The 23,301-nt window shown below is 43.0% G+C and overlaps 3 protein-coding genes across 7 annotated transcripts; 1 reads left to right on the top strand and 2 right to left on the bottom strand.

Annotated features, from left to right (window-relative positions):
• The first annotated feature begins 335 nt into the window (after positions 1–335).
• On the top strand, positions 336–5,595 carry ciapin1 (cytokine induced apoptosis inhibitor 1). Of its 4 annotated transcripts, none has more exons than XM_028986495.1 (9): positions 336–571; positions 938–1,100; positions 1,180–1,323; positions 2,137–2,219; positions 2,302–2,470; positions 3,588–3,661; positions 4,760–4,875; positions 4,955–5,036; positions 5,248–5,595. In XM_028986495.1, exons 2-9 carry the CDS (start codon positions 944–946, stop codon positions 5,356–5,358), a joined length of 936 nt encoding a protein of 311 aa, XP_028842328.1. In that variant the 5' UTR covers positions 336–571; positions 938–943; the 3' UTR covers positions 5,359–5,595. The 4 variants fall into 4 exon arrangements, with proteins under 4 accessions (XP_028842328.1, XP_028842329.1, XP_028842326.1 ...); XM_028986496.1 differs by having other exon boundaries at positions 349–571; positions 2,140–2,219; XM_028986493.1 differs by having other exon boundaries at positions 418–571; positions 3,585–3,661.
• Positions 5,596–5,716: 121 nt separating this feature from the next.
• Positions 5,717–12,255, bottom strand: prmt7 (protein arginine methyltransferase 7). Its single transcript, XM_028986491.1, has 17 exons — positions 12,046–12,255; positions 11,874–11,910; positions 11,441–11,590; positions 10,656–10,764; positions 10,452–10,564; positions 10,023–10,255; positions 9,390–9,570; positions 8,569–8,693; positions 8,338–8,476; positions 7,993–8,076; positions 7,849–7,896; positions 7,593–7,682; positions 7,325–7,486; positions 6,551–6,625; positions 6,278–6,438; positions 6,111–6,207; positions 5,717–6,016 (listed from the first exon to the last, which is right to left on the bottom strand). The coding sequence occupies exons 1-17, from the start codon at positions 12,138–12,140 to the stop codon at positions 5,858–5,860; spliced, it is 2,058 nt and encodes a 685-aa protein (XP_028842324.1). The 5' UTR covers positions 12,141–12,255; the 3' UTR covers positions 5,717–5,857.
• Positions 12,256–13,087: 832 nt separating this feature from the next.
• On the bottom strand, positions 13,088–21,369 carry exoc3l1 (exocyst complex component 3-like 1). Of its 2 annotated transcripts, XM_028986639.1 has the most exons (13): positions 21,159–21,369; positions 20,587–20,759; positions 19,780–19,999; positions 19,248–19,672; positions 18,213–18,502; positions 17,871–17,988; positions 17,346–17,471; positions 15,445–15,545; positions 15,240–15,356; positions 14,812–15,082; positions 14,452–14,607; positions 13,545–13,678; positions 13,088–13,464 (listed from the first exon to the last, which is right to left on the bottom strand). In XM_028986639.1, the coding sequence occupies exons 1-13, from the start codon at positions 21,199–21,201 to the stop codon at positions 13,278–13,280; spliced, it is 2,361 nt and encodes a 786-aa protein (XP_028842472.1). In that variant the 5' UTR covers positions 21,202–21,369; the 3' UTR covers positions 13,088–13,277. The 2 variants fall into 2 exon arrangements, with proteins under 2 accessions (XP_028842472.1, XP_028842473.1); XM_028986640.1 differs by lacking the exons at positions 20,587–20,759; positions 21,159–21,369 and having other exon boundaries at positions 19,248–19,665; positions 19,780–19,891.
• Between the last annotated feature and the right edge of the window lie 1,932 nt (positions 21,370–23,301).

Here is a 23,301-nt window from a genome sequence, read left to right as displayed (position 1 = left end):
AGGGGACGAGTGATCTTGGTAGTGTTGACTGGTCAATGGGTGAAGACCTGGAGGTTGAAAGACACTTGTTTGTTCTCTGTCCATATAGCTAAATTATGTCATGGAATGTGTTGATACTGGTTGGCTCTTACCAGGTGCTCTTAAAGGTGCAACTCTCAATTCTTCAATTTTTATTTTATATTATTTTATATTGCTGTATATCTATTATATATATATTATATATACATAGAGATAGAGATATAATTCGTATATCTTTCTGTTTTCTTTTGTGACAGTCGTTACATAAGCAATTTCCTTATATTATATAACATTAAGGTATCTAATATATACCTTTGAGTAAACTGTTTTCGATTCTTAATCCGTACATCTTAATCAGTGCTCTATAATGAAACGTAAACATCTAATTGTGTGGGACCTTTATTTTGACACACGTTATATACAAGCTGACTGCTGCTCGCTTCACAAAAACCGCCGCCGTTGCTCATCAGAAACGCGCAGCGTGAAATACGCCTCGGAGTTCGAGTGAAGGAGAAGTTTGGACGTACCGAGGCGGACTTTTCGCCTGCACCGGGTAAGTGTCCGATATTACACACGTTTGTCGCGGTGTGGACGTTCGCGGCGGCTGCGTCACATGTGGGGAATGAAACGACCTCTCTGGTGGTTCTCGCCGGTATGAGGCGCCGCACGGACAAAAGCCGAGCGAAATGGAACAGTTCAGGCTGAAGTTGGCGTCTTATTCCGTTCGGTGAAACGCAAACATGGAAAGTTTGGTTAGAAACCTGGTCAAGTCGGACTTACTCTAATAGAAATAGGAAGACGCGTGGGTGACGTCACGGGGCGGGGCTTGCACCTGCCAAGACTCCACCTTGCCTCTTATAGTGGGGCCAAGCGTAAACTCTCCAGTTATCTGGGGAATCTTGTTGTTCTCTGTTCACAGGTCACCATGGCTGACTTGGGGGTGAATGAGGGGGACCGTGTCTTGGTGGTGTGGTCCCACCCTACATCCCCTGCGCTTCTAAAGGAGCACGTGGAGAGTCTGACGGCCGTCGCTGGTCAGAAGGGACTGGTGTCGCTTGAAAACGCCGAGAGACTCGTGCTGTGTGAGTCTTGAGGGAGTCGGGTGCAATGAGGTATCGTTGGTTCGCAAAAGCAAAAAAGTAATTCTGGTTAATTTTTCAGCTTCTCACGCCCAGTCGAGTTACGACTGGGTTTTATCCAGCCTGACGTCTGACGGCTGGACCCTCCACAGCTCTGAGCTCCTGGCTGAAATGGCCAGAGTCATGAAACTGGGTGGAAAGCTTGTGCTGCAGGAGCCAGTCACAGGTGCGGTCGGACGCTGGTGCCGGGTCACCTTGATGGGACATTCAGGTGTAATGGCATCAGTGGAATGGGTCCCATTTTCTGTAATACCTGCTTGTAACCATGCAGTGTGCTACAGGCAAACTTCTTAACAATATCGGACTGCAGCATGTGAACAACTAATTCAGTGTGAACTAACAAAGAGCTGTGTTCATATGGGGGCCGCAATCTCGGATCTTCAGTTTGGGGATGATACAACACGTTAGTCCAAAGTCAAGAATATTAGTAGTGGCGCTGGCATGCTCCAGTTCCATCTCAAACATTTGCATTTTGAAGACTATTAACTAGCTATCTTTTTTGTTTGTGTAACTATTTGTCACCCAGAACATGATCTTAAACCTCCTAATGCCCAAGCTGGGTTTTTTTTTTACATGCATTTTTAATTTTTATTTTGCTATTTGGGCTCATTGGAAGCTAATTAGTGAACCCAATTAGTGAGTGAAAAACTCTTTTATTTCCAACTTGAACACAGCAGTTTATTCCTGACTGCTTCAGCATGTATTAATAACACATACACACACCTATTTTTGAACATGTTTTTACTCTAATATTCAAAACAATGGGGAAGCATAGCATTTTTGCCACTTTTCGACCGTTAAAACCACCATATTAATAATTTGAAATGCTGCAAACCGTTTTTTTTCCCTGTATAAAACATTCCGAGCGTTTAAAATTTTCACTGTTGCTTCAGGGGAGATTTGTTCCTGTAATCACGGGTCTAAGACGGTAGCTTCAACGTCAGTCTGGAAACGAGTCCCTGACTTGTGATTTCTCCAGCAGACACGGAAAGTGTTAAAGTGAGGACCTCTGAGAAGTTGACGTCTGCACTGAAGCTGGCTGGTCTGGTGTCAGTTACTGAGGTATTTGACCTCCGGGTTTCATATTACCGGATGCTGTAGATGTTTTTGCTGTAGATGTCCGCAGCAGCTATCCTGTTTGCAGGTTAGTAAAGAGCCCCTGAGTTCAGATGCCGCCACAGCTCTACAGGCATCCACAGGTTTCCAGGGGAACGTCCTGCTGTGGCTGCGCCTCTCCGCAGCGAAACCAAGTTTTGAGGTGGGCTCCTCCAGCCAGCTGAAGCTCTCCTTTGCCAAGAAAACTCCACAGCCAGGTACTCCTCATCCTGTAGCTTGTTATCCATTATTTATTTGCATTTTATTAGAACCAGGGCTGTGCTAATTAATTTAATCATTGCGAGAAATGAATGATTATTGAATGAGTTAAAATACATTAAGGTATTATTTTCTATGTGGGGTTTGATCTGTGACATGTATGAAAAAATACAATCCTTGTGAAAAGATGGTGATGAACAGTGAAGGAGTTTTAGGGACTTCTCATCTTATGCACACATATTTGCGTTATTTTCAAATGGAGCCACATTTTAGAATGGAATTAAGAATGAATACATTCACAGCACTAAATACTATTTAAGAACTTAAATTTTGAAGAACACAATAAAAAAAAAAAATTAAAAAAAGACCATTGGATATTTGAAATTCCACTGCTCAAAAATAAAGGGAACAAAAAGCTTCATGGCGTCTGTTTGTGACCATTTGAGCAGACGCATGCACATTGGTGGCCTCCGGGAGATCATTTTGCAGGGCTCTAACAGTTCTCCTTGCACAACGGTGGAGGTAGCGGTCCTGCTGCTGGGTTGTTGCCCTCCTACGGCCTCCTCCACGTCTCCTGATGTACTTGACTGTCTCCTGGTAGTACCTCCATGCTCTGGACAGCAAACCTTCTTGCCACAGATCGCATTGATGTTCCATCCTGAATGAGCTGCACTACCTGAGCCACTTGTGTGGGTTGTAGACTCCGTCTCATACTACTAGAGTGAAAGCACCGCCAGCATTCAAAAGTGACCAAAACATCAGCCAGAAAGCATAGGAACTGAGAAGTGGTCTGTGGTCACCACCTGCAGGACCACGCCTTTATTGGGGCGTGTCTTGCTAATAGCCTATAATTTCCATTGGTTGTCTATCCCATTTGTACAACAGCATGTAAAATTGATTGTCAATCAGTGGACCGTTTGATTTCACAGAAGTATGATTCACTTGGTGTTTCATTGTGTTGTTCCCTTAATTTTTTTTGAGCAGTGTATATTTAGAATTTTTTTTATTATTATTGGCTCTACTAACCAGATTTGTATAGTTGTAATGTCGACCCTGTGTTAATTTATGTATGACTAATAAACTGAATTTGAATTCTCTAATCATATTCTTCAGCAGAAAAACCAGCTCTAAATCCCAATACAGCCAAGATGTGGACCCTCTCCGCCAATGACATGGAAGATGAGGATTTGGTAGGTCTGATTGCTTGCTTGGTAATATTTTTCATAGAGGTGGGCATAGATTAATTTTCTTAATCTAGGTTAATCTCACTGTAATCTTGGAATGAATCTAGAGTAAGAAAAAATAATCTAGATTCTAGATTAATCAACATTAATCTAGATTAAAATGGCTCATTTGAATTCTGCCAAAGGCATTCAGAATATGTATGATACCCAAATAATGACTAAAAGTAAGTCTTTGAGAATGGGTTTCTCAAGCCAGGTGGCGCATTAGACCAGGGGATCATCTCCTGTTTCCAAAATGCATCACAAACTGCTTGAGAAAGCTGTTCTACTATGATAATTGGTGATGAAAATAAATTATGTTCAATAAGATGTACTTGTGTTTACCAACTGTTTATTCAGTTAAATAGCTGCATCCATGTTACCACGTCATGTTTGATGAAGACTCGTTCTCACCCCCTACAGTGCAATTCGGCTAGGTATACATCCGTGCTAAAATATCAAGGTGAAAGTCATCATAGTGTAGCGGTTCTTCTTCTGCGTTGTGTAACTTTTTGATTTCGTTTCTTGAACCACAAATGATGAGCTGACACCCAAGAGATTTTCTGTGCAAAGTGTATTCTGAACAATAAGCAAGATCGCGTCACACATCGCGTCTTTCTGCACCTCTCTCTCTCACAACTCACGCCATGTGTCCAAGAGAACTGAACATTAACATAAAGCATTCACTATTTACAATACTGCATTCCTGTACAAAGGTCGCGTCAGAACATCGCGTCTTTCTGCACCTCTCTCTATAATATACAGTATTAAAAGAACATCAAAATATTCCTAATATGCACATAAATTAAAATGAAAGAAATAACTTTTGGCACACAAACCCCACGCACCTCTCACAACTCACGCCATGTGTCCAAGAGACCTGAACCGGGTCTCAAAAGCCGATAAGAGTCTCACGTTAACGCAGCACGTTTTAATCGCCCGATAAGAGTCTCGCTGCGTTAACGCCGATAACGGCCCACCACTAATTTTTCATTAAAAAAAATATTATTTATTCATTTATTCCTTCCTCAATTCAAAGCTGCTTCTGTCACTTTTGGCCTGCAGGATTTAGTCGATTCAGATGCTCTCTTGGATGCAGAAGACCTAAAGAGACCTGATCCGGCTTCCCTCAAAGCCTCCTCCTGTGGGTCTGGCGCAAAAAAGAAAGCCTGCAAAAACTGGCAAGTGTGCAAATCCAGTGGCCACTGGCACAACATTAATGGATAGTTAGAGGTCTAATTGGTCTGACCTGCGTTACAGCACGTGTGGTCTGGCCGAACAACTGGAAGAGGAGAGTCAAGCTGCACAGCAGGCCAGTCAACCCAAATCAGCCTGCGGGAACGTGAGTACATTTAACCCCAGATCAGTTCCATGGTGCAGCATCCTTTCCAAGCTGATGCCACATTGGCCACCAGGAGCAAATGGCTTCACACGCTGCCGCGCTCATTATTAGGATATTATGGATAATTAATTTTTTTTGCAGACGTTTCTTCAGGACCATGGTTGGGAACCACTCATTTATGACTATTTCCCGCCTCCCCTTGTACTTTCAGTGTTACTTGGGTGATGCATTCCGATGTGCCAGCTGTCCATACCTCGGGATGCCTGCCTTCAAACCTGGGGACAAGGTCCTGTTGGCGAACACGCAGCTTGCTGATGCATAAATGAATTTTCATTTAGACTGATTCGGCAGACATTCCTTAAATTCCCTGTTTGCATGTTGTGCATAAAATATTCACATACAATTATGGTCTATTACTCCATTATTTCAGAACTCGTATTCTGTTATTTGTGGTGTCTTAAAGCAGACATTTCATTCATAAAGTCCTGTCCGAGTCGCCAAATAACTTTGATCTCTCTCTGTCTTCATTCTGAATAAACCTGGATGGTTTAATTCTGAACTGTGTGCTGATGTTTCAGTAGAGAAATAAAATCAGTTGTGATTATCTTAAAGTTTTCATTTAATCTATGTCAGAATTGTGGATGTGAAAAATTCTTCAGCCTTCAAAGACATTTACCTTCTTGACAAACTGGCAATTTATTATATTTGTAAAGAAATGCTAAACTCAGACAAATAATAATACATAAATTTATAAAAAGTTCAATGTTTTTTATTCCTTTAGAGAAGGGCTAAACGTCCCCTCCATACAAAAAGCTGTGTCTTCAAGGTGAAACTACTTCAAAGTCCATGTTAATGTCACCAGTACTGGGGTCAAAGGTGAGATCATACGACAAAGTGGCTCCCCCATCACCGGAGCAGTCTGCTGGGGACTTGAAGAAGTAGACGGCCTGTTTTCGGTAGGGGTACCACTCGCAAACACCCTGCCAAGGACCAAGAACGGGACAAATCAGCGTTCGTACCACAAATTCAAACATGAGCTAGAGTGTCTAGACAAGCTGTTATCAAGCTTTTTACCTCTTCAGTGACTTCCCCAGTCAGGCCCATGCTCACAGTGATGTCATCTGTCAAGCGGTACTCCATCCACAGGACGGCACCGTGACAGCACCCCGTCCTGAAGAAAAACGGGGGACTTTAGCATAACGCTACATGCTACAAGCAGCTTTGATGAGCTGCGGTCTCACCTTGTTAGTGGCACAGAGCCCTGACTGCTGATTGGTTTAGCGGGAACACATTGTTGAAAGTCAAAGGTCATGACTGAACGAGCCTGGGTCAGGGCACGACATGGGTACTCCCACAAGGGATGTGGCTCAGCTTCACGGGACTCTCGAAAATCCAGGGATTTCTGAGGGTTTAAAGAAAATTTGCCATTTTATTTTTAGTATACACGTGTGTGTGTGTAATATGTGATATACACACACACACTGGAGGGGGAAAAAATCTAATTTATATCTAACCTGGACCATAACATCCATAGCTTCCACATCAAAACCTTCACAAGAACCGCATGGAGCCCTGATTCTCCACAAGTCCTTGTAGAGGAAACAAATACAAACCGGGTTAATAATTATTCACCACTTTATAAGCACTGCTGCTACAGAAGTTGAATAGTCACATAACTAGAAAATTCTTAATTTTAATTAATTAAAAAAACTACAGCCCTTTACGCACTGTGGCCCACTTCAAGTACACTGCCTTGCCAAAAGAAAGCTGGTGGCTGGATTCTAAATGATTAAATGGTCAAAAGCTTGATTGCTTTAGTGGTTAATATGTTGTTTAAATTTTAACTGTGATTATTTGAAACCTTCTCACTTCTTAAACCGTGTCAGAAGATATATCTTATGGTTGAGGAAAAGATGTGTTTCAGAAGGGTTGATGCATTTTTGGCTTACATTAAACAATCATAATAATTTTAATACACGATTATCACATAATCATCTTCACTTAACTAGAAAGCTAAAAGAATGGGAAAAGGCCATGTGGTCTAAGCCCAACTGACCCTCTTCTAGAGAGACTGGAACATCAGGCAAAGAAACAAAAAATTGCAATATATCCTATCGTGCATGGTCTTAACCGTGGAGGCAGTGTTCTGGCAAGGCAGACCATAAACATGATAATGTAGTTCTACGGTAGACTTATTGTGGGTGTATTACAGATGTTACAGCAAACCAAACGTGATGGAATGATTGATACGTACCACAGATGATTCACATAAACTTCACAGATCCTACCTGAAATTCTACTCCGACCATTTGGAGTGTGGCACTGCGGGGTAAGATTGTGACGTTTGGTTGTAGCACACGTGCCAGAGATGTACGGCAGTACCAGAAAAAGATGGAATGCCAGGGCAAAAGACTACTGCTGAAAAAAGGTTCTCCGATCAACAGGGACACCTAGCATGGAAAAAAAAAAAGAAAAAAAAGAGTGAAATCAGAGAAGAACAGAGAGGCCGCAAGTTTGACCCCACCCCTTCAGGAGCTGGTAGGTTTCGGGCGGTACCTGGTCACCTCCCAGGTCATCAGGTGACAGCTCCTCAGGACGAATACCCAGCATCTTGACTGCCCCATTCAGCGAGTTGGCTTCCAGGAACTAAAGACAAAAAAAAATGCACATTTGAATTCATCGTTCTTTGTCCAAGAAAGAAATACGCACAACAGACACAGATGGTGTCTCACTAACCATACAAATCACAAAATAAATATTAAACACACACATTTTTTTTAATTAAAAAAAAAAAAAAAAGATTCTGGTTCACCTGTTCCATCAGCTGCCGTGACATTTGAGAACTTTCTAAAGCAAACACCTACAGAAACACAGAGAACATTCAAGCCGGTCATCGGTCCATATTCACCTCAGTAAAAAAAAAAAAAAAAAAAATCATTCATTAAATCACGATCACCTTCTGAGCTCCCAGCATGTGAATGAACATTGGCAGCAGACTCCCATCACTGACTGACAGGCAAACAGCACCTGGCTTCAGCACCTGGAGAAGGTAAAACTGTATTCATATACAGGGAAGGTGCTCAGCACAAAGTGACACCACAAAACGTGTCCCCTGCTTTTAACCATCAATCTTGGACAGGCACCCTGGCAGCAGTGGGGGGGGGGGGCCCTTGCGATTACGGGTCTGTTTCCTTACCCGCCAGACCACCGCTGCAGTTCATGCAGCTAAATTCAAAAATGCTCTTTACAACATAAAAAACAACAACAAATGAACACTGAAAACGAATGATATGTAACTCACACTCCGTAAGGCACACATATAGCTCTCGTTTCTGTCACGGTCATTTAACTCTCCAAACCGAGGTCGTGTCCAGACCAGATGGGCCTGGCAGGAGCAGCTCGGTCGAAGCCATTTTGACTCCCGTCTGCCATTCTGTGCACTAAGAGAAAAAAAAGAGAGTTTTTCCTGCCATGAACATAGAGAGAGAGTGAGAGTGTGTGTGTGTGTGTGTGTGTGTGTGAGTCTCTCTACCTGTTTGAGAGGTTGTACCAGAGGCTGTAGTCATCATGTGTGACAGTGAGACTGAGCTCCTCTCCTTCACTCACCCTCCTCTCCGCAGGTAGGAAATAGACACTCTGCATCCAGTGATCTCTCCACTGATGAGACAGCACAGGGAAGAAATGCAGATAAGACTGAAATTTATTCTAGAAATAGAATAAAGGGACAGTTGTCCAATCCTCTCCCTGCTGAAAAGGTTTTTCATCAGTGGGAAAGTGCAGGATGAACAATAATCTAAAAAAAAAAAAAAAAAAGAGAAAACAATAATACAGCTGCTAAAACCAACTTTTAAAATGAACTTTCAGAGTATTGCTATGAACTTAGCAGAGTATTTAAACTCATGAACTGGTTACCATGTAGTGAATTCAGTTCCACATTGTAATATATACAGTGCCTTGAAAAAATTATTGAAAGTGACTCTTGGTGAGCAGCAGGGAGTGTGGGGACGGTGCTTTGCTCAGTGGCACCTTGATGGTTCAGGATTTGAACCTGCAACCTTCCGATTACTGGTCCGTTTCCTTCATACCTTCAACTTTTCTACATTTAGTCACATTACAACCATTTAGTTAGGATTTTACCAGCCAAAATACAAGTGATGCATGATTGTAAAGTAGAGGGGATACAACATGATGTACAATTTGTACTGAAATGTGTGATGACGTATCCTGCACATCTTATGAATGTCACAGTCATATTGCCCAGAGAACATCAACTGCATGAGATTAAATCAATTAATGTCACTTTGGTTATAATTTTATCAGAGGCCACACAATCTAATCATTTTTGTAACTCACAGGATAATCTTTAGGGTCTGAGTAGGTCCAACTGGGTGCCAGGGTACATATAATTGTGCCCTCTGGGTCCATTTCAATGTCCCACCAGGACAGAACGACCTGGGCCCGTCCACTGGTCATGATCTGGAAACTTCTAGAATAGGACTTGGACTCGCTGCTGACAGGCTGGCTGAAATCCACACTGCCGGGGGAAAAAAGTAATTAAAATATCCCATCACCCCCTCACCAGATTCAACTAGATATGGCTATGAATTTACTAAAATTGGATATGGGTGATTGTAACCTAACACTCACCTATGAACCAGAAGATATTTAAGTCTCAGGTTCAATCCCCACTTACTACCATTGTGTCCCTGAGCAAGACACTTAACCCTGAGTGTCTCCAGGGGGACTGTCCCTGTCACTACTGATTGTAAGGCACTCTGGATAACGAAGTCTGATAAATGCTGTAAATGTAATTGAATTGTAACTTCATTGAATGTAACTGAAATTAATTTTACAGTAAGGGTTAAAATGGCACAGTCATAAACTTACAATATCAGAATAACTTGGCCTACAAAAAGAAGCCGTGGTGATTATGTCGAGACAACGTATTTAACCGGCTTAATTCTTTTCAGGAGCTTCGCCTCTCACATGAACATGGTGCAGAGCGGTCCTAGTGGAGTGAAGGATCCTGGGGACACCTGGCTGAGCTGGACGTCACAGACAGACGGCGCTCCAGCACAGCCTTCCACATCCGGAGGGGGCACCAGCTTATGAGTGGCGCTGACCTCTATTGGCTGCAGCTGCGCCCAACTCCACAGCTTCTCAGACTGGACCAGCTGGGCGTAGACGGTGGCGCGGTGAGGAACAGCCTCGCAGCCTTTCTAAAGCACAACAGGGACCTGCATACTGTAAAAGTCTTCAGAGATCTTTCGTGCAAATGCATTTGAATTTGTTAATTGTAGTGACAAGTGTTAATTTGTAGTGTTAATTGTTGAATGTTCTGACCTTTAAGCACACACACCTTGATTAAAATGTGAATAATATTTCTGAAAGTATAAATGGGAAGTATTTTAGAACCTGAACCAGATGAATATGTGCATGCTCGTAGCTTGGTAATGCGCCCTCTCCGATCAGCTCAGTGTCAAAAAGCTCAGTGATGAGGACATTGGCTTTTGTCTGCATGTCTCCACCTTGGGGGGAAAACAATAAAAATCTGAATTACCAAACGCAGTCTGAAAATCATAGGCATATACATGTAGTGGAACGGTTGGACAACCTGACCTGGTCCTACGGTGACCTCGGTCGAGTGTTTATTAATAATCTTGATTTTGTCCTTAAAGCCATTTTTCTTCACTATAGTAGAAGCTGCCTCAGCCATCGGCTTAAAAACCTGTTAAGTACAAAAACACAACAATTAACAGGATGTGTACTTGTATTTCACACAATTTACTGGTGCATTAATCTTGCATCTCTATGGTCTTGAAAATTTGTTGTTGATTTAGCCCAGTGAATCAGTCAGCATAAATATATAAAATGTATTATAAATATAGAAGATATAAAAAAAAACGTGTTGAGTACTGAAGCTTTTTGTTCTTTGCTGTTTGTTCTTGCATCAGTAAAATGCCTTGCCATTAGAATTAATCACTTTCAAATTAAACCTGCTGGTTTGAGACAACGGAGACAATTCAGATTCGGCTTCATTTTCGGCTGTGGAGGAAGTTAACCGCCGGATGCACGGACTCAAGTTAGGAGCGCTAACCTGTGTGAGCGATTCAAATTCGAATGGTGCAAAGAAACTGTAAATTCAGTTCACTGGAGTCCTAAGAATCATGACTCATGTTCATGGATCTGGGTGATTAAGTCCGGGTGAGTTGTGAATCACACAGCACTAATCAAGGCCGAGTGTGACCCAATTTTGCTATGTGGGTTTGGTGGATTAATTTACCATAACCATAAACTCTAATAAAAGATTCAATTCCTGTGTCATGATCAAGTGTTAGTGTTCACTCTCCAGATAATTTTTTTCCAGAGTGTAAAAATGCAACTGATTCAAATTGACATGATACCTCCAGAGCATAACAGTAATCCGCTCCAGCAGTGACAGCCATCATGGACAGTAGACCTGTCCCGGTACCAATGTCGAGCACCACCACCTTCTCCCCGCGGGCCTTCACTCGCCGAACAGCTGCTCTGATGCCCTGGTAATATTTCACATTCTTAAAAAAAAAAAAAAAAAGACAGATCAATTCCAACACCATGTGCGGTCAACACAACCTCCCATCGCATATCGTGTGGTAGTAGCCTAGTGGGTAACACACTCGCCTATGAACCAGAAGACCCAGGTTACTACCCACTTACTACCATTGTGTTCCTGAGCAAGACACTTAACCCTATGTTGCTCCAGGGGGGACATGTCCCTGTAACTACTGATTGTAAGTCGCTCTGGACAAAGGCGTCTGATAAATGCTCTAAATTTAAATGTAAATATCAGATACTTACTCTGTCTTTATCATGCAACATATCTGCATAGCAGGACCTGCAGAGGGATGCAGTCAATCAGCGACATGGCTCGGAATGTTTGAAGCAAGTGATCCTTACATTTAATGAAAAATATTTAACGATGTATTCCAATATTGACCAAGAGCGGAGCCACGAGGTTGCTCTGCCGTACCTGGCGATCTCTTGGTGATAATCATATTCCTCACTCTCCTCCACCCAGTCCAGTGCGTTTGTTGTGGCATTCGTACGACCAGAGAACGTCTTCATGTTTCCGATATTCCTGTTCCTGTTCCTCCTAAAATAACACTGTTCTAAGCGTTTCCAGAAGAATTCACAACGTTCCCGTCACGGGCGCAGACATATTGCGATTAACTCCGGTGATCACGTGATATGGGTTGCCAGATCTTCACCTAGAACGTTGGAGCTCTAGTCTGAGGTTTCACATGACTCGTGTTGCCAGATCTTCACCTAGACCGTTGAAGTGAAGTGACACGGTGATAGGGGAGCAGTGTGGGGACGGTGCTTTGCTCTGTGGCACCTTGGTGGTTCGGGATGTGAACTTTTTTTTCTCTTAGTGCACAGAATGGCGGACGGAAGTCGGCCGAGCTGCACTTGCCAGGCCCATCTGGTCTGGGCACGACCTCGGTTTGGAGAGTTGAATGACGGTGACAAAAACGAGAGCTATATGTGTGTCTTACAGAGTGTGAGTTACATATCACTCATTTTCAGTGTGTTCATTCGTTTTTTTTTACATAGTAAAGAGCATTTTTTTAATTTAGCTGCACAAACGTTGAATCGCTGTATTGCAATTCAGTAGCAGTGGCATTAGTGGCCTGGCGGGTAATCACAAGGTTGCTAGTTCGAATCCCGTCCCCCCACACTGCTCTGTCTGCCTGTCATGGCTGCCCACTGCTCATTAAGGGTGATGGTTAAATGCAGAGGACACATTTCGTTGTTTCACCGTGTACTGTGCTGCAGTGTATCACAATCACTTTATTTTCACTTTAATTATAGTAAATAGTAATCCTCAAGCTCTCCTTTCAATCTCAATACACGTACACTTAGGGTTCTTGGTAAAATGGAGGATATACCAAGTCACTGGTCCACTGTGGGGGTGACAGATGAAAACATAACGAAATGAATATTTCCTTGAAAATTTCCAATATACAAATATTGTCCTGGTCATGTGCAAAATATCAAAAATATTCCATTGCTTAAATGAAAAAAGATTTTAATGATCAGAGGCAATATATCATTTGAAAATGTCCTGGGACAACTTGAAATGCAATACACAGTCTTACAATTTATAAATTCTGCAGTGTGCTGCACATAAATATGCCTAAATACACAACAGAATGAGTCCAAACAGCTCATATTAATCTCTTCCGAGACACGGTGTACAGGTCAGGCACATTTGGATGTGGGTAGGCAGAAAGCCAAACTTGGAGAAGGCACCAGAATGTCAGTGAAGATTGGTCGGTATCCTGATTGAAGCTGGGGGGCGCTCTGTTCAAGGAAGTTCAACACGGATCCTCGAATATCCCTGGAAACATCCCCCCTGATGTCCATCAGCACAATCACATGCTCTTCACTATGGAACAGGAAGACAGTCGGAAGTAAAACTCATCCAAGACAGGCAGAAAAAGATGGTGTAAAATGTGTGACGTTTACCTGATGTCCGGATACTTTGTCACCAGGCCACAGACTTCTAATGTTAGCACGCTGGGGTCTCTCAGCTTGATGAAGCTACTCAGCACAGACAGCAGAGCAATGGGATTGACTTCTCCCACTGCCCCATCTCCTTCCTGAGAACAGAATGGTTCATAAAAATGTCTTTATGGTTTCTTGCATTTCTTGCATTAATCATGTACAACCCTATTTCAAAAGCACTATGATACATATACAGAAATTTCTAACTACTCTTTTTGTTGGTGTTGTATTATTTCTGTAATTAAACTAGATGTTTAATGAAATTCAAAACAAATGAATTAAATTAGTTAATTTTGACTGAAGCCTACTAGATATTACTGAAGCTTATTAAAAATACATTACAGCAAATCTGAAAGGAGGGACAAGACTGGAAGGAGGCTCAGATGGGGTGGTGACAGGGAGATGATTTTGTCTTTTTGTTTTACTCTGACCGTAGACTTTGACAGTAAACAAAATGCAAATAAAACGAAATGAAAAGGACTTTGGTTCTAAAGTCAGATAACTTTTTCTGCCCAAGGGCTGATTCAGATGATGGTGAAAAAAATGCTGTGAACTTCATTTGAATGTTTTTATCCAGACCCAGGAGCTTCATGCTCCTGTGTTTGAGCACCTCAGCAGCCATTTGTGTTCATTTGGAAGTAAATGTTCACGCAAAAATTATGTAATCTGAATCTGCCCTTCACTCCTTCACTGTCCCTTTCCATCTTTATGTAATTTGTAGGTATTGTATTTTGCTAAAATTATTTTTGAATCTGTGTGACAAAAATTACTTACAACAACTAACATGTTTATACTGACACCCCTACATGTAATGTCTTGTTTGCTCGGTTTGTGATGATGCCTCAGATGATGCTCTGTGACCCCTCACCATGCCTTGAAACACATCTCTCAGTTGCTGAACATCCATAGTCATCCGCTGGGCAAGCTGCTCCCGTTCATCTGCACATCGGCAGACCAGTTTCTTCTGCATCAGCACCCGTATATATTCCACCACCACCAGCCACTGGCACTCCTCCTGCAAACGCTACGTTGCACAGAGGTCATAGAGCCACTATGAAAATCCAGGGCCCACTGAACACAAACGTACCCTTAAAAGCTGATACATGCTAAACTGGGTATATGGGCAGGGGGGGCTGACCAGTCCTCCCCAATATACAACATAGTTTTTCTCTAGATTCTTTGAGGTGGAACCTGAATCTGGTGGAAAAAGAAAACTATAAAGCTCAACCTGTCGACATGGCGGCCTCACACGACTGTACAGCTCACAGTGGTGTTCCAGGACAGTGCAGATTTTGCGGGTGACATGGTCTTGGGCCAGCCAGGAGGGTGACATGAGGTCCTGAAGAAAAAGCTGTAGTTCGAAGAGCAACCGATCCATCACCAAGCGGCAGGCCTTCCTGACAGCCCGGTCTAGTGCAGCCAGTGGGTTTGGGGGAGTTCGGGAAAACCGGCCTGCTGGGCGCGTGGTCAGCTGCTGCTGTAGGCTTTCTGTGGACGTTCTAGCAACACATTTCAGGGGTACATTTTAGAGCAATGGAACATATCCACACACTTACACAGGCACTAGAGACAGGACCAGTAGTTAATGCATCAACCTTTAACAGATTTGTATACAAACAGACATACTGCAAGAATAGAGTTGGTTGATCATCTCACTTGAGGATGATGCAGTTGCTGACTGAAGCCAACAGGTAATGGAGATAAAACTTGCTACTGCCAGCGCTGTGGTCTTTCTGATGCTCCTTCCCCAAATCCACAAGAGCTTCTCGAAACCTGAGGGGAAAAAAATTAGAAAATTTGAGCAAGTCTTTATTACAAAATTACAAATTATTACAATTACAAAATCCAGTGGGTTACACACCTATTCAGTAGGTTATCCATCTCATAAAGTCCCATCCGGATTGTCTGATCCCGAAGAACTTCACTTATCATCAGAGCAACTCTGGCATTCTCCTCTAGCATCTAACAGAACAAAGCAAACATGCAGGAAAATAAAAGGAAGATGTAGCAACCCAATCCAGAAAGTTACATAGCGCAGAGATCAAAATGTACTAACAGTGAATTAAATTCTGTTTAGGTATATGCTACATTACATTGAAATTGCAAATATTTACCACTTATGAAATTATAACCTTTATACCATTACTTGCAAATACATAAAACCACATTTAATTTTATTAGCAATCCACATTATTATGTTATTAATTCTTTAGCACCCAGTACGATGTATTATTACTCCATTCACATATTGTAATTACACTAGAACAACAATGAAATTAAATTGCAAAATGGATTTTTTTTTTTTTTTCATTTTCCAAACGAACAGCACTGCAGCTGTTTAATAAAATATAGTTAAATTAGCTCTGCCACCCTGTAGGAACACTCTTTAAATTTAAATAATGATCCATGAAGCAAATGAATTTGGAAATTAAACTTGATCGCTTTATTGCATGTATCTGTAACATTATGAAATTGATCACACCCAAAAAATAGATGCATTAAAATGGGAAAAGTATTACAAAAGATAACAAATATGTAGAATGCAAATATGTATATGAAAACAGCAGCGTCTGACGGTCCAAAATGAAGTCTTGATTAGAATCCTGCTGGTTCCAAAATAAGGCTTAAAATTAAGGCTGAAAATGAAAATAATGTCAGAGGAAAAAAAGACATTTTAAACTGGAGAGCAGGCGTGTGAGCACATGGGCCGCACATGCTCTGGAGTGAGGCTGGTTCCCATCTTTAAAGTGATGTTACCTTTTCTTGGTAATACTAAAACAAAAAAACAGAAAGCTGTATCAATATTACAAAGAAAAATCATTTACATTTACGGCATTTATCCAGAGCGCCATACAACCAGTAGTGACAGGGACAGTCACCCTGGAGACACTCAGGGTTACGTGTCTTGCTCAGGGACACAGTGGTAGTAAGTGGGGTTTGAACCTGGGACCTTGTGTTTTACCCACTAGAGGCTACTACTGAAGGTAATGTCTCATAATTTACCACATTTCAAGTACTGACTTATGCAAATGAAATAAAAGCCGGTTTACTCATTTACTCAGACTGAACATTGGATGGAGGAGGTTGACTTTCAGAACGAATCATAATATTTCTGACACAAACGTACCTACCAGCAGTTTACATCACGCCTCTGTGCTGCCTCCTGCTGGTGTGGAATAAAAAGAAAACAGAGTCCCGTTCCGCCGTAATTCAGAGGCCCTTCTCCTTCGTTGAGAATGCAGAAAGCAGGAGTGCTACTGCCCCAGGACGTCCGGTAAGGGACTGCAGTTGCACATGCACATCGGCTGAGATGCTACGGCATTTCACGTCGACATTTTTGTATAATGGACACAACACTGACTTTTTGTCATTGATAAAAAAATAAAAAAATTAATTCTGTCCTTATATTATACAGTAGATAAAAAGCCTTCAGTCTTTCTTTCAATGACAAAATGCAATTTCGTGAGCAGTATGACATATAAGATAAGATAAGATAGACCCCTCTGTGGTTGACAAACATGTAATAGCTTTTGAAAAAAAAAAAAAGTGATGACTTCTTGTTTTTTTGGGTAAGTGTCACAGGGTTTACTATATCTGTGGACAAAAAGCATCATGCGGAACAGAATGTATTTTGTGCATGGAAAAAAGCACTTGACACCTGGCACCCCAATAACAAAATCCTATAGAGATGTGTTACAAATGCCTCAAGCACTTGGTCATATGTTTTGCTTGACAGTCTGAAATTCTGGGTACTGGACGTACCTGTGTGATAATGGTGGGAAGACAGGTATAGTAATAGCCCTCGTGGTCTAGATCCGGCTCTTCATCTCTCTTCCAGTCAGTCAGCTCCACATCCAAGGCCTTGTGCATCCACTCAGACACACTTTTCTAGGACAAAGCGGCATTTATATGATTTATGCATAACCTGTAAAGCGGGGGTCGCATACCCTGGTCCGCGAAGGGCACCAGTGCTGCACATCTTAGATCTTTCCATGTTCCACCTCACCTCATTCAACTCAAGATCTGGGTGATAACCAGTGTAGAGGCTGAATCAGGTGGGCTAAACAAGGTAAACACAAAAATGTGCTGGACAAGTGGCCTCCAGGACCAGGCTTGGTGACCCCTGCTGTAAAGCATGACCAAAAAAAACCACACGTCTCTTATTAAACTTATTTAAAAACAACAGTGAAACACACCCTTGAACCCTTGTGGTTTTAGAACAGCTTAACCATCCTCTGACCTCAGCGGATTTTGACTCAAAACAGAAAAATCAGTTGGCAGCCTCACCCGGACACTCTGGACATATTTGTGCTGCAACTGTTCCAGACCCTCCTGTGAAATAAGAGGTCCCAGCTCCTCAAGGTCCATCTCTGCAACCAGTTCTGGGTCCCCCATCATTTCGGAACTAGAGGGATAGAGTGCCATCACAACTGATTCCCCGGTTTGGGATGTCATATTTAAGTAATGTATATGGACAGTTCAGGACAATACCAAGCTATTTTCTGGTCAGAAGTGAAAAATTGTGGAATAATATAATAATAATATGCTTCTAAGTACAAAAGATAAACTATTTAAAATGCAAAACTGTCTCCAACTCACTAACTCACACACACAAACACACAGAAATACCTGTTGTATATGTGAAGGACCCAGTTGAGGACAGCAAAGATCTCGCCGCTCTCAAGCTCCCAGCCGATGACCTGGCCCAGGTGGCTTTGTAGGCAGTGGTGGCAGGCACGCAGATACGCCCGAGTCAGGTGGTAGTGGGGTGGTACACAATGCTCTAGTAAGTGGCGCACCGTGGCCAGGTCCCCCATGATTGCATGCTGCAGGGCAGACAAATGGCCTGCCAGGCCAGGCCCACGTGTGTGGAGGTAGGACACATTGCGGAAACGTGCTGAAACAGCCTCTTCGATCACCTACAGATGGGACTTAGTTTAATATTGAAGAAGTTAACCAAAGACCAGCAGCTGTCCCACTAAACCCAGCATACATTAGGCAGACAAAAGTAATACAATGCAACCTTGCAATCTCCATTTACAAACATTGGTGACACAAAATGTGATGTGATGCCACTGTTGCAATAAGATGGTTTGTGAGAATTTGTCCACGCTGCATATTGTACAGTCAAATGCAAGTGATTTTACTGGCAAGCGAAAGTGTAAAACTCTACTGGCACAAAAGCACAGCAGAGATTCATCTCTGCTGTTTCCACAGAGGTTTCCACATCAGAGTGTGATGATGCACACTTCTCTGTTTCGCAGTCGGCTTGGCAGAAGCCAGAAGAACCGATTAGTCGAATAATTAGATCAACAATTCTTTCACTGTAGCATAAAGTGCAGTTTTCACAACTGCTGTTTACAAGTTCTACGATTTAGACAAAATTTACGATTTGCATATTATTTGGACCCATTTAGTCCTGCAGTATAATTTTATCAAAGTTTTGGCTTAAAACAAAAATACCAAACACTTCCAAATATGTTAAATTGTTTAAATAAAAAATAAATACGACTCGTCCACTATTAAATTGGTCGTCAACGACGTCAGCGTGACCAGTCAGATCATCGTGGCAGCCCTACTTGTAGCACATTACTGCATTTCTAAGGTGAGATACATATTTGACACATAAAAATACATATTTATAGTTATGGACGTTCTTCTTGCCTTGAAGAAGCATTCTCTCCAGCAGCGTGGCCTGCCAGGGGGGAGGGGTCTGGAGCTTCCCATAGCCCCGCCCACCCTTTCCTCCATCAGCGCTTTGTCCAGAGCCTCCTCGCGCTCCACGATCCTCACAGCAGACACAAATGGCGTTGGATTTTGACGGGCCAGTGTCAGACCACTTCCCACCACAGCCCACAGTTCCTTAGCCAAGGCCTCCACCAATCGGCCGACGCCTGAGAAATAACTCCTCACCAGCTGCTCGTCCTCAGGAGGCGGGGCTGGCCTGGCCCCTCCTCCACCAGCTCCATCACCATACATCTGCAGCAGCACCTCGTCCTGCCACCGCTCTAGCTCCATCAGCCGGGCATGGGCCTCCAGCAACCTCCGAGATTCCACCAAGCGCTCAGTCTCCAACACCATGCTGCACACTTGGACAGCAAGAGCAATTTAAATGACAATTTTGCAGAGAACTTTAAGAAGACAAAAATTATATGGCCTTTAACCATAAGCCTATTTTTGTCTCTTTTTTTTTTACCCGAGTTGAGGCGAGGTAGGTTACTAACAGTAGCTAGCAGTTGACGGTGATGAACAGATACATCCCTCATTGTCTCCAGGGCCATAACGCCTTCTGCATTCTTCTTGGACTCCGCTTGGACTTTCTTCATTGCATGGGACACCTCTCTGAGCTCCTCACGCGCCTCACGTAACTGCTCAAGTCCCCAGCCCACACCCTCAAGGTACGACTGCACCACTGACTGAGAGAACAATGTACAGTAAGGACTGATTCATCTTAGGTATACCATGATAATAAAAACCAACACAATATACACTTTACATTCTCATACTAAAAGTGCTCTGCAAAAAATAACGTATCTTATTACAAGGTGTGGTAAGGACATCTTGGGCCTGCTGGTAAAATTAGTCCGTTTCGAATTGGAGGAACTATTTTACAGTTTTGGTGTGTCTGGACTGCAGGAACGATGAAGGATTGAAAACCTCATTTACTTCATTGTACGGTCAAAGACACTTTTTAATTGGTCAAACACATTTTCCAACTCGCCACAGTTTATATACTCATCGACTCTTCACAATTGTGTTTTTAATGTTGCTGAATGCTGCACTGAAGACCAGTTTAAGGCCTTTCAAATCCCGAAAAAAAGTGGAGCAGACTTGGTTTTTCAGCACACCCTACAGGCTGGATTGGGTTTTGGGACTCGGCCGTCAACATCAACATCTATAAGAAAATGTTGTCAGACCAGGACACCTCAGACTGATACATTCACCCCTGCCACCGTACTGTGACTCCACCACATCTGGAATTTGAAGTAAGATGAGGCCGTACCTTCAGCCTTGAGTGAATGGATGACGTTCTTTGGCTCTCTCTCTTCCTGTACTGGCCCAGCTTCTCCAGATGCTCTGGACGGCAGAACACACCCGAAGCCCATTTCAAGGCTGCACCCCGGGCCAAATACTCTGCCCTCTCCAACTCTGGCCACACCTCCGCTGGAAGTGGAACTGTCAAGATAGAGGCAGCTTGTTGTCAAGCAAATGACTAACCACTCGCCATCTCGCCATTTAAGGAATGCTCGACATTCTTCATCTGCGTGCTAGCAACAGCATAGCTTCTGTGTCCGGTGTGGTCATGAGACTGAGATTCTGCAGCAGAAGTGGTTGCATTGTGAGTTGCTGCGGAAAAAAAAACCCACCGACGACCAGAATACTGATGGATCTGCAACTGATAAAATGTCTCGATGCTGTTTATTCTGTTAATAATCAGAGGCCTGCCCCACACACACACACACACACACACACACACACACACAGTGAAAACTTCTGCCATGATGCAAAGAAAGAAAAGGCAGCGTTAAATGTTGTCAGAATGCGTTAAATGTTGATGGAGCGGTGTGACCGTACCTTCTTTGCGATTCTCATTTTCATTCCTCTCCCTGTCTGACATTTATACTTTTCTTCAGCTGCGTGCCCGAGTGTCGCCACAAGGCCCATAGAGGAGAAAACCGAGGAGAAGAGAGACAGGGAGGAGGGCAAGAGAGAAAAAAGGCCTCATATCCCCACGGCTGGCGGCCCTTCCTCTCTCACCCTCCCAGACAACATCCTCTGCTCGCAGGCCGGCAGGAAGGGAAGGGGAGGAGGGGAGAGCGGGAGAGAGAGAATCCCCCGGGGGTGGGAGGAAAGAACGAGTCCGAGGGCGCTCCTTGTGTCAGAATGGCCATTTTACTTCCAAGACGTGCGGGCCGAGAGAGAGCTGACCAGCGGGAATGACTGCATCAGGAAATGTTCTCACCCAGTGAGTGTGGGAAGGGTGTTTCGGTTTGAAACCTTTCACCCGGAGGCTGGTCGTGCATCCCTGGCGCACAGATGTGGGCCGAGCTGCAGGAATGTGACTGCCCTGAACCCCCAGCCTCCCCAGCAGAGAGTGTTTATTTGTACGTCGGCCGGTCAGCCTTCACTTTTCCTCAGACTTCTTCCTTATGGAGGGCTATGAGTGCCAAAATTAAATAGATAAATGGGGGACGCACTCGCAGACATGCGGGGGGACAAGTCGTCGCACGGGGAGTGGGCACTGGAGGAGCCAGTGGCCTGAGGGAGGGAGGTAGAAGGTGAGTGGAAAAGGGAGTGTCGCGGCGTGGCGGTAGGGGAACTTATATTTTTAAATTTACATTTACAGCATTTATCAGATGCCCTTATCCAGAGTGACTTACAATCACAACCCTGGAGCAACTCAGGGTTAAGTGTCTTGTTCAGGGACACCATGGTAGGAAGTGGGATTTGAACCTGGGTCTTCTGTTTCATTGGCGGGTGTGTTACCCACTAGGCTACTACCACTCTGGCTCTGTGGCTTGAGGATGGGGGGCGTCGGATGGGGGGGGCGTCTTGGGTGGCACAGGCGGACGCTGTTGCTTGGCTATGGGTGGCAGGAAGGTGGGGCCGCATACAGTTTTTGCAAAAGGGGGTAGGCAAACTCAAGGTCGAGGGCAGGCAAAGGTCGTGGACAAAAGACAGGATTTTATTCTGGACGTTGTCTCTCCGGCTGATCTTGCTCCCTCTGGTGGGCTGGAGGTATTCGTTGGCTGTGACAATGACGGATAATACAAACTGGAAATGAGTCATTAAATGTGTCATGTATGTGGCAAATATTTAATTATTTATTTAATTTGGGAGGATTGAGAACATCATGAATTAATTTTATCTGAAAGTCTTACCCATCAAAGTAAGTGGGCGGGGCTAACACTGACCCAGCCCCATCTTGTACAGATGATTGGTTTGGTCTGATTTCCAACTTGGCGCTCCCATTCATAAGTGATTTTCCAGTAGAGCTGGTAAGAGCTCTACTGGAAGGATTAGCAGATAGATAGAAGACGTAGACAGATAGAAGTAATTCATGATGTGCTGAATGTGCCCAAATGAAATAAATTGTGAAATCTTTCAATATGACATTTAATTAATTAATAATGTTTTACTTTCCCATTTGAAATAATTAATAACCTGATGTATTTATTCATATTGCTGTATTTATCTATTTACTTTTGACACTCATAGCCCTCCATACTTCCTAGTCTAACATATTCCATTCCAGAACAGTGTGTGAACACAGAAATATGTGTGTGTGCGTGTGTTTGTACAGAGAGCGCCGGGTCAACATATTGGGTCAAAAAAGTTATGTCTTTGAAAATACACAGCGTTTTTTTTGTAGAGCAGGAATTACATTTCACTTTAGGCCAAAATTGTGTGTTTAATCAAATTCATTGTACATGTCATTATATGGTAATCACATGCATTGTGCATTATTTCATAGAATGCTGAATGAAAAAAAATATGACACTCCAGAGGAAATGCATGAATCACATGAAACATCTTTGTATCCTGTTGTAATTAATGGTGCTTAATGATGCTTAATCAGTTCAGCCTTTCATCAGTGTGGGGGAAGCAGAGCCCATTTTTTGTACTCAGGGCACAACCACTGCAGGGTGCACACTCCATTCACTCACACACAAGGATTATCAGATCAAATTAGCATTATACTTAAATTATAACCAGA

The sequence above is a fragment of the Denticeps clupeoides genome, chromosome 7, assembly GCF_900700375.1.
Source record: "Denticeps clupeoides chromosome 7, fDenClu1.1, whole genome shotgun sequence".
NCBI classification, from domain to species: Eukaryota; Metazoa; Chordata; class Actinopteri; order Clupeiformes; family Denticipitidae; genus Denticeps; species Denticeps clupeoides.
This window is presented reverse-complemented; position numbering and strand designations above follow the sequence as displayed.

Coding starts and splice junctions, on each gene's coding strand:
- ciapin1 (XM_028986493.1), top strand. CDS start 944: ATGGCTGACTTGGGGGTGAATGAGGGGGACCGTGTCTTGGTGGTGTGG. Junction 1,324..2,136: donor GCTGCAGGAGCCAGTCACAG/GTGCGGTCGGAC, acceptor TGATTTCTCCAG/CAGACACGGAAAGTGTTAAA. Junction 4,876..4,954: donor AAGAAAGCCTGCAAAAACTG/GCAAGTGTGCAA, acceptor CCTGCGTTACAG/CACGTGTGGTCTGGCCGAAC.
- prmt7 (XM_028986491.1), bottom strand. CDS start 12,140: ATGAAGACGTTCTCTGGTCGTACGAATGCCACAACAAACGCACTGGAC. Junction 10,565..10,655: donor CGAGGTCACCGTAGGACCAG/GTCAGGTTGTCC, acceptor TTTCCCCCCAAG/GTGGAGACATGCAGACAAAA. Junction 6,017..6,110: donor CTGGGGAAGTCACTGAAGAG/GTAAAAAGCTTG, acceptor GGTCCTTGGCAG/GGTGTTTGCGAGTGGTACCC.
- exoc3l1 (XM_028986639.1), bottom strand. CDS start 21,201: ATGTCAGACAGGGAGAGGAATGAAAATGAGAATCGCAAAGAAG. Junction 19,673..19,779: donor CCTACCTCGCCTCAACTCGG/GTAAAAAAAAAA, acceptor TTGCTGTCCAAG/TGTGCAGCATGGTGTTGGAG. Junction 15,546..17,345: donor TTCCCACCATTATCACACAG/GTACGTCCAGTA, acceptor TTGTTCTGTTAG/ATGCTAGAGGAGAATGCCAG.